Source organism: Entelurus aequoreus, linkage group LG16 (assembly GCF_033978785.1).
Source record: "Entelurus aequoreus isolate RoL-2023_Sb linkage group LG16, RoL_Eaeq_v1.1, whole genome shotgun sequence".
NCBI lineage: Eukaryota > Metazoa > Chordata > Actinopteri > Syngnathiformes > Syngnathidae > Entelurus > Entelurus aequoreus.
Window position 1 is genome coordinate 31,812,700 of NC_084746.1, and position 14,446 is coordinate 31,827,145.

The 14,446-nt window shown below is 38.4% G+C and overlaps 1 protein-coding gene across 1 annotated transcript in view; it reads left to right on the top strand.

The window, feature by feature from the left end:
- Positions 1 to 3,358: 3,358 nt before the first annotated feature.
- The window catches only part of LOC133630847 (5'-AMP-activated protein kinase subunit gamma-2-like), a 48,557-nt gene continuing 37,469 nt past the window's right edge, over positions 3,359 to 14,446 (top strand). Inside the window, exon 1 of the mRNA XM_062022647.1 lies at positions 3,359 to 3,510. Coding sequence (XP_061878631.1) covers positions 3,417 to 3,510 — 94 coding nt within the window. The 5' untranslated portion in view covers positions 3,359 to 3,416. The remainder of the gene's footprint in view (positions 3,511 to 14,446) is intronic.

Genomic DNA, 14,446 nt, shown 5'->3' on the forward strand with positions numbered 1-14,446 from the left:
AAGTAATTCATGATTTGTTAAAAAAATGTTAGTGGCTAGCTAGTTAAAATGGGATATTGTGATTTCACAAGACTGTCTTAGAAGTGATCATTTGAAAATGTTCAATTTGAAAAATGTGCACTTAGAGAAAATATAAAAATAAAGTGTTGCATATTGATATTTATCTGTTTCTATATATATTTATTGTGAGAAATCATTAAGATGATCAGTGTTTCCACAAAGATAAATATCATTAATTATTAATAATAACAGAGTTAAAGGTAAATTGAGCAAATTGGCTACTTCTGGCAATTTATTTAAGTGTGTATCTAACTGGTAGCCCTTCGCAGTAATCAGTACCCAAGAAGTAGCCCTTGGTTTCAAAAAGGTTGGTGACCCCTGGTTTAGGTGTACAACTTTGTCCGTCTCTGCCACAGAAGACATGTTTTATGCCACTCCTTCTTTGTCTCATTTTGTCCACCAAACGTTTCATGCTGTGCGTGAATGCACAAAGGTGAGCTTTGTTGATGTTATTGACTTGCGTGGAGTGCTAACAATCCATGCTAACATGCTATTTAGGCTAGCTGTGTGTACATATTGCATCGTTATGCCTTGTTTGTAGATATATTTGAGTTAATCTAATTTCCTTCACTTATGTCCTCTGTGTATTTAATTTATATTTGCATGTCTCATGACACATTATCTGTATGTAATATTGGCTGCATTTCTGATTGTGTGCCATGTTGTTCCAGACCACAGCAAACGTTACCATGATTTTCCAGACCACAGCAAACGTTACTCAGCTTGCAAATATTGTAATTAATCCATTAGAAGAATACAGCCTGTCCTTTCCTTTAACTTGGGCACACACATCTACCGTATTTTTCGGAGTATTAAGTCGCACCGGAGTATAAGTCGCACCTGCCGAAAATGCATAATAAAGAAGGAAAAAAACATATATAAGTCGCACTGGAGTATAAGTTGCATTTTTTGGGGAAATGTATTTAATAAAACCCAACACCAACAATAGACATTTGAAAGGCAATTTAAAATAAATAAAGAATAGTGAACAACAGGCTGAATAAGTATACGTTATATGACGCATAAATAACCAACTGAGAACGTGCCTGGTATGTTAATGTAACATATTATGGTAAGAGTCATTCAAATAACTATAACATATAGAACAGGGGTCACCAACCTTTTTGAAAGCAAGAGCTACTTCTTGGGTACTGATTAATGCGAAGGGCTACCAGTTTGATACACACTTAAATAAATTGCCAGAAATAGCCAAATTGCTCAATTTACCTTTAACTCTGTGTTATTATTAATAATTAATGATATTTACACTTAATTGAACGGTTTAAAAGAGGAGAAAACACGAAAAAAATGACAATTACATTTTGAAACATAGTTTATCTTCAATTTCGACTCTTTAAAATTCAAAATTCAACCGAAAAAAAGAAGAGAAAAACTAGCTAATTTGAATCTTTTTGAAAAAATTAAAAAAAGGATTTATGGAACATCATTAGTAATTTTTCCTGATTAAGATTAATTTTAGAATTTTGATGACATGTTTTAAATAGGTTAAAAATCCAATCTGCACTTTGTTAGAATATATAACAAATTGGACCAAGCTATATTTCTAACAAAGACAAATCTTTATTTCTTCTAGATTTTCCAGAACAAAAATTTTAAAAGAAATTCAAAAGACTTTGAAATAAGATTTAAATTTGATTCTACAGATTTTCTAGATTTGCCAGAATAATTTTTTTGAATTTTAATCATAAGTTTGAAGAAATATTTCACAAATATTCTTTGTCGAAAAAACAGAAGCTAAAATGAAGAATTAAAATAAAATGTATTTATTATTCTTTACAATAAAAATTTTTTTTTTACTTGAACATTGATTTAAATTTAATTTAAAAGGTAAAAAGGTGTATGTGTTTGTATTTTTTCTCTAAAATTGTCTTTCTGAAAGTTGTAAGAAGCAAAGTAAAAAAATTAATGAATATATTTAAACAAGTGAAGACCAAGTCTTTAAAATATTTTCTTGGATTTTCAAATTCTATTTGAGTTTTGTCTCTCTTAGAATTAAAAATGTTGAGCAAAGTGAGACCAGCTTGCTAGTAAATAAATACAATTTAAAAAATAGAGGCAGCTCACTGGTAAGTGCTGCTATTTGAGCTATTTTTAGAACAGGCCAGCGGGCTACTCATCTGGTCCTTACGGGCTACCTGGTGCCCGCGGGCACCACGTTGGTGACCCCTGATATAGAACATGCTATACGTTTACCAAACAATATGTCACTCCTAATCGCTACTAAATCCGATCAAATATTATACGTCTAGTCTCTTACGTGAGAAATAATATTATGTGATATTTTACGGTACTTTGTGTTAATAATTTCACACATAAGTCGCTCCTGAGTATAAGTCGCACCCCCGGCCAAACTATGAAAAAAACTGCGATTTATAGTCCGAAAAATACGGTATACATTTAGCAGTTTTAAGCCAGTAATTTCCAGGAGTTATCTAACCTTCTGAGACACTTACTTAATGTGTTGCCTTCATTATAACACTTACATAAGACTTTCAACTTTTTGCGGCTCCAGACAGATTTGTTTTTTGTATTTGTTGGGTTGCCGACCCCTGCCCTAGTGGAACAAAAACGTGATTATTTGCATGATTGTATGTATGCATATGTGTTTGTATATGCATAGTATGTGTATATGTTTGTTTGTACAGTGAATGTGCCTGTGTATGTATGTACTGTGACTGTGTATGTATGTACTGTATTTGGGAGCGTATGTACCTATGTATGTGGGTAGGTACCAATGTGTGAACATTTGTAGGAGGAGCGTTCTACAAGACGCGCGTGTTTTGGCGGCGTTTACTATCTCGGAACTCTTAGCGGGAGTGCAGTGGAAGAGGTGGAGTGGAGTGCAGACCTGACCAATGGCTGCTGCCCCCCATGCCTGCTCCACACAGGCTGTCCTCCCTTAACACGCGTGCTATATTAAAGAGACCCCACCCACAGCTGCACCTGACAATTTACGGCTCTGACACCGCTGAGAGGAGGGGTTGTGTGGGGGCATGGCAATCGGTGGTCAGATGCATCACTCAGGGAGGAACTTTTGAGTGGAGCCGTACAAAATTTACTGCTACTCTACTTGCCTTTGAGGACGTAACACATGCGCCTGCTCCATGGGTGTGGATTGTTATGCAAGCTTAACCTTCAAGCCTTTGCCTTTTTTACCTTAAGGAGTCTCATTTATAGGAGAAGGGAACAGTCTCCTCCTTAACGGACAGCCAGTTTTGTTTTGTCACCACAGGGGAAATTGAGAAACCATCCTTTTTAGTGCCGGGTTGCTCTGTCGTAATGCGGATGGTCACGCTGGTCAAATTTAGTTTGGAAGCCACAGCCCGCCACGCTCTATGAAGAGGTTTGGCAGCCTAAGGAGGAGCAAGAAACGCAAGGAGCAAGATGGACTCGGCGGAAAGCATCAGTCGGAGGCATCGTGCCTTTCGGGTAAAGCGCTGTTGCTTGTTGTGTCTGTGTAGTATGTCAGCTTTCTAAGCGACAAGAACTTGCTTGAAAAAAATGAATTTTGTGAATCGCTACTATGACACGGTCGTCGTACTTTGGTGTATTTTTGCACAAATTCTTGTCAGACTGAAGGACGAGTCTGTGTGCCGCCGTCAAAAGGAACCTTGTATCTCAGCCTGTCAAATCAACTGCATTGATCACCCTGCAGGCTTCTCGTCATTTTGTTGACAGAAGCAGTTTTGGGTCGACTTCAGAGCGTGTGAGTTAGACAAAACGATGTACTCTGCCAAGGAGGTAAGCGTAGCCCATACAGTACACTACGCGGTTGCACTCTTCATCATAAATGAGCGTTCCATGTAAAAGTAATCATTCTGCTTTCTCGCCCTGTACGGGTTGGACCGAACCAGGGACCACAAATCCCCAGTGATTAGGAGTTATTCGAGCAGGGCGTTTCTGGGTGTTGTTGATAAATGGCTTTCGCTTTGCATAGTATAGTTTTAACTTGCCCTTACAAATGTAGCGACAAACTGTAGTTACTGACAGTTGTTTTCTGAAGTGTTCCTGAGCCCGTGTAGTGATATCCTTTACACACTGATGTCGCTTTTTGATGCAGTACCGCCTGAGGGATCGAAGGTCCGTAATATCATCGCTTACGTGCAGTGATTTCTCCAGATTCTCTGAACTTTTTGATGATATTATGGACCGTAGATGGTGAAATCCCTAAATGCCTTGCAATTGGTTGAAAAATGTTGTTCTTAAACAGTTAGACGATTTGCTCACACATTTGTTCACAAAGTGGTGACCCTCGCCCCACCCTTGTTTGTGAATGACTAAGCATTTCATCGAAGCTGCTTTTATACCCAATCATGGCAACCACCTGTTCCCAATTAGCCTGTTCACCTGTGGGATATTCCAAATAAGTGTTTGATGAGCATTGAAGCTAACTTATCTAGGGAGCTAACGTGATTGCATCGGGCTCAAATGCAGATAGAAACAAAATACATAAACCCCTGACTGGAAGGATAGACAGAAAAACAACAATACTATTAAACCATGAACATGTAAATACACGGTTAATGCTTTCCAGCTTGGCGAAGCTTAAAAATGCTGTTGCTAACGACGCCATTGAAGCTAACTTAGTAACGGGACCTCACAGAGCTATGATAAAAACTTTAGCGCCCTCATCTGCTCATCAACACCCGTGCTCACCTGCGTTCCAGCGATCGACGGAAGGACGAAGGACTTCACCACGATCATCCGTGCGGTCGGTGGCTAGCGTCGGCTAGCGCGTCTGCTATCCGAGTCAAAGTCTTCCTGGTTGTGTTGCTGTAGTCCGCTGCTAATACACCGATCCCACCTACAACTTTCTTCTTTGCAGTCTTCATTGTTCATTAAACAAATTGCAAAAGATTCACCAACACAGATGTCCAGAATACTGTGGAATTATGAGATGAAAACAGAGCTATTTTGTATTGGATACAATGAGGTACCGATACTTCTGTTTCACTGGTTACGTCACGCGCATACGTCATCATCCAAAGACGTTTTCAACCGGAAGTTTAGCGGGAAATTTAAAATTGCACTTTATAAGTTAACCCGGCTGTATTGGCATGTGTTGCAATGTTAAGATTTCATCATTGATATATAAACTATCAGACTGCGTGGTCGGTAGTAGTGGGTTTCAGTAGGCCTTTGAGCCATACTTGCCAACCCTCCCGTTTTTAGCGAGAGACTCCCGGTATTCAGCGCCTCTCCCGATAACCTCCCGGCAGAAATTTTCTCCCGACAAACTCCCGGTATTCAGCCGGAGCTGGAGGCCACGCCCCCTCCAGCTCAATGCGGACCTGAGTGGGGACAGCCTGTTCTCACGTCCGCTTTCCCACAATATAAACAGCTTGCCTGTCCAATGACGTCATAACTGTAGAATGATCGAGGGCGAGTTCTTGGTTTCTTATGTGGGTTTATTGTTAGGCAGTTTCATTAACGTCCTCCCAGCGCGGTAACAACACACAACAACAGCAGTCACGTTTAGTCTACCGTAAAGCAGTTCGTCTGCCGTAAACAGCAATGTTGTGACACTCTTAAACAGGACAATACTGCCATGTACTGGATAGCCTCCAGAACACTGAAATTCAAGTATTTCTTTTATTTATATGTATAATAAAATAAATATATATATATATATATATATATATATATATATATATATATATATAGCTAGATTTCACTGAAAGTCAAGTATTTCATACATATATATATATATATATATATATATATATATATATATATATATATATATATATATATATATATATATATATGTATATATATATATATATATATATGTATATATGTATATATATATATATGTGTATGAAATACTTGAGTTGGTGAATTCTAGCTTAAATATATTCCCCTCTTAACCACGCCCCGCCCCACCCCCAACACTCAACTCCCGATATCGGAAGTCTCAAGGTTGGCAAGTATGCTTTGAGCACTTCCTGTTCAGCATTGTCATGTTGGCAGTTCACCATTAAAAACGTGTTTGGAAAAGCAACCGAGTGTTTCTTCAAACCGCCCCATTGGTGTAATCCACAACTGCCACAACACATTCATTTATCATCATTCAAATATTACAATTATAATATAAACAAAACAATTGTCAACAAATGACACCATAATAGCCAAATTAGAGGTAACATAACTACAAACTTAACCAATGAGATCATGCTAGATATAAGCATAAAATCAAATAAAATAGAACAAACAATGGAGTTCAGGGTGCGCAGGTTGCCGTCAACCAATTGCGAGCACTGCATGGAACTTTTAACTACAAAGATGATAGTCAAGTTGACTTAAGTCTTTGCGTCTTAACGTTTTGTTACTTTATCTGTTAAGATGGATAATTTACAATGAAAGAAGATATTGTGTATCGCTTCAGCATCAGTCTGCCGCCATCTGCTGCCAGCCACAACAGGAGCAGCTGATTGCTTGCACCTGCGCTGATCGGAGGACGCTTAAAGTCAGCTGACACGTCATCTTAAACAGTGTGATGTGTGACGTGAGTTACACTTAAATTGCTATTGCAAAATTCAGTGGACACATTTAGAACAGCAGTTTATTTTATTAAAAAATAGCAGCTCATTTGTATACTTGGTAAACTCATTTTGCAGGCCACTGGCCGGATTAAACCTGTTCACGGGCCGCACTAGCAGCTACAAAACAGATTAGCACACAACAGAACATAAAATTGAGATATGTAATAAATGTCCTAAATTGAACAATATTGCAGTCTAAAACACAACATTTGTCAATATAAACAAGTATAAAATAATTATAGTTGCATATAACTTACAGACACAAAGTCTCCAAGGCAGAAGCGTATTAAAAAGTATTTAGTAACAAACATGTCTGCATCATTTACATTTGTGCGTCATGACCCTAATGAATTGTAATGTAATGGATTATTGTGACTACTAGATGTCGTCAAAAACAAATTACCACTTTACTTCAAAAGTATAAATATGTCATTAGATTACCGGTATTGTTTTCCATACCTACAATTGTTCTCTTGAGTAATTTCACTTGATCAAACCCTTTCCAACGTTCCACACTATGAAATAATAATCTTAATAATAATATCATACCAAATAAATATCATATCAGGACACCCAGAACAATCATTACACAAATGGTTATTCACGTATGGGCTATTAGTTGTTAAGTCCCACCTGTGCCCCTGCAAAGATGTTTTGCTTGATGGCAGCCATGTTTTTCAACCAAGCTCGCTCAAATTTGACGAACATCTGCTTGTCAGTCCCCCACAAGTGTGTAGAATTGTTTTTGTTGTGAGTCTGCTTAAACACTCCTAACTTTACAGTGGGTGTTTTGTAAAGCACAATGAAATATTTCAATTAAATCCAACCAATGCAGTTTAAAAACAGTGCCAGTTTATTTTTCAGAAAAATAATTGCACAGGTAACACTGTAGGGGTGCATTTTTTGAAAAATGTTCACCCTTTGGTGTGCAGCAGTTCGGGATAGAACTCTTCCACTACTTGTTTACAAAAACAGTCAGGAAAAACATTAGGACAAACAATTTCTGGCCAAAAAAAAAACGTGTTTAAAACAAATGGATGCATTTGTTGATTGGATGGATCTTGCACAAGTATAACAAAATTTCATTGTGTACGCAATTTGTTACATCTATAACAAGGAATTCTTTAATGAAAATGAAGAGAGAGGTGCTTCAAAAGTTTCAAGGTGGTTAACTAAAGAGTTACCACAAAAGAAGTGGAAAATACCTGGAAAATGTCAATTTGGCGGCCTGTACAGTAACGTCCCATTAAGTTGTAGTATCTACACAGGACTGTACCAACTTTGAAAAGCTATTCAGCTTAACATGCAAATATAAAGAAAAAACATTCTTTGCTTGAAGCAACTCAATGGAATTAAAAATCTGGGTTGTTGTGTGCTGGACGGAGCTAAATACATTTCTTTATGCACATTTCGTCTCCCCCTTTTCTGGGTGTTGTTGATAAATGGCTTTTAGCTTTGCATAGTAGAGTTTTAACTTGCACTTACAGATGTAGCGACGGACTGTAGTTACTGACAGTGGTTTTCTGAAGTATTCCTGAGCCCATGTGGGGATATCTTTTACACACTGACGCCGCTTTTTGATGCGGGTACCGTTGTTTGTGAATGACTGAGTATTTCATGGAAGCTGCTTTTATGCCCAATCATGGCACCCACCTGTTCCCAATTAGCCTGTTAACCTGTGGGATGTTCCAAATAAGTGTTTGTTGAGCATTCCTCAACGTTCTCAGTCTTTTTTGCCACTTGTGCCAGCTTTTTTGAAACATGCTGCAGGCATCAAATTCCAAATGAGCTAATATTTGCAAAAAATAACGTTTTCCAGTTGGAAAAGTATCTTGTCTTTGCAGTCTATTTAATTGAATAAAGGTTGAAAAGGATTTGCAAATCATTGTATTCTGTTTTTATTCAGGATTTACACAACGTGCCAACTTCACCAGTTTTGGGTTTTGTAGATAAGGCCTTGCAATAATAATAATGACGCTGATCTCTACTAATTTACCACAACATTAGGCACCCCAGCACTATTTAAACAGTAATGGTATCAGTTAGTTAATGGAATGTCAGTACTTAAAGTGCTATTTTAAGTGGCAATAATTCTAAGAATGATGGTGGCAAATATCACCATGCATGAAAAGTTCATGTCTAATCCACAGATTGACGATACACTATCAGAAGGAGGTGGTGTAACCGTTAAAGCATGAACGTTACAATGTTTATAAATGTGACCTCCCATGGCTTTCTGTTGTGTCCCCGTTCCAAGGTTGCAAAGGAGCATGTTGTCAGTTGTAAGAGAGCGAGAGAGAGAGAGAGAGAGAGAGAGAGAGGTTGTTTGGTGTTAGTTCAAGTTACTTCCTGTTTCCTGCGCGGTGGTGTGGAGCAGACTGAGGATAGAGAGATAGCTAGCACCCAGCCGGCCCCTCTGTTATCTTCTCCTGTGGAATGTGCCACAACAGCATGGCTAAAATAGGAAAGCCACACGGCCAAAGCAGGCCTGATGCCCGCCAAGTAAATGTCAAGCAACAGAGTGTGTTTAATGATACACACGACAACCTTTAGGTATTGCTCGAGTATTAGATCGAACCCACATTTCGTGTACCTCGACACAGGAATGATGTTTTTACCAATTTGTTTTCTTGTTAGCAAGATTACACAACAACAAACTGGTTTCCTATTACGTTTGGTGTGAGGGTATACTGTAGATCCAGGAACTTTATTTTTAGCCCTTGACCTGTTAGTCAATATTTATTATGACTAAATAATTCCAGTGGTAAAAACCTACATATGCAGTAGTCGGGTACCTATAAAGGTGCATAGTGTGGTGGAAGGATTTTTCAGCCTAAGTGTAGGTACCGCTAAGTTGAACACATATTAGGGGTGTCCCGGTCCGATTTTGATATTTGTCCGATATCAGCAAAAAACAAGTATCGGATGATATCGTCTTTAATATAAAATGTCCAATATGAGCAGTCCTGCAGCGTGTTTATTTGTGCAACGCTGGACAGCCAGTTAACATCTAATGTCCTTCAATGAGCACACAATGTTGGTATTTTCTATTTTTATCTTAGTGACGTCATTTAAAAAAGGTAAACATACTGGGCTATCCTGTAGACTACTGGGAGGCAGCAGCTACACAACAGCTAAGCACACCATAGCACACAAGCTTGACATATGCAAGTGTCCTTAATTGAACAAAATTGCAGTCTAAAACAGCGCATTTGTCAATTTAAGTATCAAATATTTATAGTTGCATAATACTTACACATACAGAAAAGGTAAACATGCTGGGCTATACTGAAGGCTACTGGGAGGTAGCAGCTACACAACCGCTAAGCACACCATAGCACACAAGCTTGACATACGCAAGTGTCCTTAATTGAACAATATTGCAGTCTAAAACAGCACATTTGTCAATTTAAGTATCAAATATTTATAGTTGCATTTTACTCACACATACAAAGTCTACACAGCCGAAGCATATTTAAAAGTATCCAGTAACAAACGTGTCCGCATCATTCAATTTACTGCAGTGTGAACTTAATTTAGTTATTGTGGCCTCTAGGTGTTACCAAAATAATAACCACTTCCCTTCAAAAGCATAAGTCTGCCATAAGGTTACTGTTTTTCATATCTATCATTGTTCTGAGTAATTTCACTTGATCAATCCTTTTCTAACATTCCACACTACAAAAGAATACAAGAATGTTCAACAATTTGTTCTGATATCGTGTCGGATTGATATTTCTGTCGGCCAACCATCAAGGCTCCAATATCGGTGTCGTTTCTGAAGTGAAAAATCGGGACACCCCAAGGACAAAGTACCCATTCTGGGATGCTGGTTGATTTAAATAAATAGAAAATAAGTATAAATAGTAATACTATTAACATAGATACAAATAACGTTTAATATTACTATTATTTAAATTTTTTTTTATAATTTACTAAGTTTAAAAAATATATATTTTCATTAATGACAAAGTAGTCTGTTGTAAGGTCAAAATGTCTATCATAAAACATGTGTAAACTGTACAGGCAACATTTTCATATTGTTAACTGTCAACAAGTGCAAAACACTTCTTTGACAACAAGTGATGACATCTAAAGTGAACCTGGAGATTTACTGCTTAGTTTCACGTACCTTTACGTGTTTGCCAATCCTTTTTTGGAGCTAGTGTTGCATAAAAGCCAAAGAAAAACCAAAACACAAGTTAATCCTAAGACTCAAAAAACATGTACGATTTCCGAATTCTAAATAGCACACACTTAATGTCGTGGTTTGGTTGGATGTACTGATACTACTACAACATACAGTGCATCCAGAAAGTATTCACAGCGCTTCCCTTTTTCCACATCTTTTTATGTTACAGCCTTATTCCGAAACGGAATACATTCTTTTTTGTCCTCAAAATTCTGCAGACAATATCCTTTAATGACAATGTGAAAAAGTGTTTTTTTATTTGCAAATGTATTTAAAAAAAAACAAAAAACACATATACATAAGTATTCACAGCTTTTGCGCAATACTTTATGATGCACCTTTGGCAGCCATTACAGCCTCAAGTCTTTTTGAAAACAATGCCACAAGCTTGGCACACCTATCTTTGGGCAGCACCTCTGAAGCTCCATCAGGTTGGATGGAAAGCGTTGTTTTTCATCAAGGATGTTCCTGTACATTGCTGAATTCATCTTTCCCCCTATCCTGACTAGTCTCTCTGTTTCTGCCACTAAAAAAACACCCCCGCAGCATGATGCTGCCACCACCATGCTTTACCGTTGGGATGGTATTGGCCTGGTGATGAGCAGTGCCTGGTTTCCTCCAAACTTGATGCCAAAGAGTTCAAGCTTTGTCTAGTCAGACCAGAGAAATTTGTTTTTCATGGTCTGAGAGTCCTTCAGGTGGAAACCTCGATTTTTGGTTCTTGAACAGGGTTCGTAAATGGGAACATTCATATAGTGAAGCACGTGTCTCTATGAGAAACAATGTATAAATGAATAATGGGTGTCAGCCTCGACAAGTCCATATTGTTTTAGTAAACGTTTGTACACTTTGAACACGACAAAGTGCTAGACAGTACTGTATATCAAACAAACATAACAAGGAGGTGATGAATCAACTTTATCTTTATTAATAAGCAAAAACAACGACGACGACAAGCTCAGTGCTTACAGAGGACAAAGTAATAAAAATGTATTTTATACAGTATATTTTTTACATTGTCTTGTTTGTATATTTTAAGAACAAACTTAACATCTACGGAGTAAGGCTCTATCTAACACAGGGGTGTCAAACTCATTTTAGCTCAGGGGCCGCATGGAGGAAAATCTGTGCACAAAATCATGGCATTAAAACAAAAAAATAAAGACAACTTCAGATTGTTTTCTTTGTTTTACTTTGGCAAAAAGTAGAACAAACACATTCTGAAAATATTACAATACAAATATAGAAAAAAATACCAGCAGCAGTAAAGTTTAGATCCATGAAGGAAAGAAGAAAGTGAATGAATGTTTCTAACTGAATACATTTACATCTGCATAAAAATTTGTTTTCTTTTGTATTATTTTTTCAATGAATTAAGTAACGTTTATGACAACCTTTTTCCAAAACACAATATAGAATGTGAGATATAACATGATAATGCATACATTTATTATTTGTTTTCAAAACGATTACAAAAAAGTGGGACCCCAACAATTTACTGTGGGGCCCCATTTTTATGACTTGATGAAGTCCCTGGGACCCCATTTTGAAAATTCCTAGCACCAACACTGATGGAGTATTGGTGCGTGCAAAACAGCAGCAGGTGGTTGTGGCCTGCGGGCCTAATACCAATCAAATATCATCCCAGGGGCCATAGATAATTCATTCGCCGGCCGTATCTGGCCCCTTGGCCTTGACTTTGACATCCCTGCTTTAACATAACAAAATGTTGAAAAAGTGAAGCGTGTGAATATTTTTCGGATGCACTGTACTCCATATTAAACAGTTTGTAAAATAAACGGCACATTTTTTTTTTTTTACTAAAGAAGCCAGTTCCATATTCAGAAGCCGACCTTAACGCTTTTCAATCTGTGTTTGATATCTTGCGAACTATCGGGGGAATGCATTTACCCGTGTCAACTCATTGTCTGGCCTCACAAATATGTCAGCAGTGTCACATGCACGTTGAGGCGTAAGATTGTGACGCCTCACGTTAGAGAGAGAAAAGCAACGAGAGCATGTGTTGGCAGTCATGTGATTGAAACCTCAGAAAACAGGAGCTGCTCACAAACAGCTGACAGGTCGGTGCAGCTCCTTTTCTTGTTTTTGTTGTGGATGGACTCATCAAAAATCACTTGAGCCATCATTGATCACAGTGAAGCATGAACAGGCCAATGAAAATATTTAGCTTTACAAGTACCACTCTTACTGGAATGATAATATAAAAGTAAAAAATCCGGGATAAGTATCTGTCAAAAGTTGCTGAAACGCCTCAAACACTTGCACAGCTATAGGATCTGTAGGATCACCTTAAAAGCCTACTGAAATGAGATGTTCTTATTTAAACGGGGATAGCAGATCCATTCTATGTGTCATACTTGATAATTTCGCGATATTGCCATATTTTTGCAGAAAGGATTTAGTAGAGAACATCGACGATAAAGTTCGCAGCTTTTGGTCGCTGATAAAAAAAGCCTTGCCTGTACCGGAAGTAGCGTGACGTCACAGGTTGAAGAGCTCCTCACATCTGCACATTGTTTACACAAACAGCGAGAGCGATTCGGACCGAGAAAGCGACGACTACCCCATTAATTTGAGCGAGGATGAAAGATTCGTGGATGAGGAAAGTGACAGTGAAGGATTAGAGTGCAGTGCAGGACGCCAGGTTGTATCTTTTTACGCTCTGACCGTAACTTAGGTACAAGTGCTCATTGGATTCCACACATTCTCCTTTTTTTATTGTGGATCACGGATTTGTATTTTAAACCACCTCGGATACTATATCCTCTTGAAAATGAGAGTCGAGAACGCAAAATGGACATTCACAGTGACTTTTATCTCCACGACAATACATCGGCGAAACACTTTAGCTTCAGAGCTAACGTGATAGCATCGTGCTTAACTGCGGATAGAAACAGAAGAAACATGCCCCTGACTGGAAGGATAGCCAGAAGATCAACAATACTATTATTACTTCTACTATCAGGAGACACCGAAACAAACCCTGGACCTGTAACAACACGGTTAATGCTGTCCAGCCTGGAGAAGCCTAGCAATGCTGTTGCTAACGACGCCATTGAAGCTAACTTAGCTACGGGACCTCGACAGAGCTATGCTAAAAACATTAGCTCTCCACCTACGCCAGCCCTCATCTGCTCATCACCACCCGTGCTCACCTGCGTTCCAGCGATCGATGGCGCGACGAAGGACTTCACCCGATCATCGGTGCGGTCGGCGGCTAGCGTCGGATAGCGCGTCTGCTATCCAACTCAAAGTCCTCCTGGTTGTGTTGCTGTAGCCAGCCGCTAATACACCGATCCCACCTACAGCTTTCTTCTTTGCTGTCTTCATTTTCCATTAAACAAATTGCTAAAGATTCACCAACACAGATGTCCAGAATACTGTGGAATTATGTGGTGAAAACAGACGACTTAAGCTGGCCACCGTGCTATTCCAAAATGTCTGCTTCAACCCATGACGTCATGCGCAAACATCATCATACCGAGAAGTTTTCTGCCGGATATTTCCCGGGAAATTTAAAATTGCACTTTATATAAGTTAACCTGGCAGTATTGGCATGTGTTGCAATGTTAAGATTTCATCATTGATATATAAACTATCAGACTGC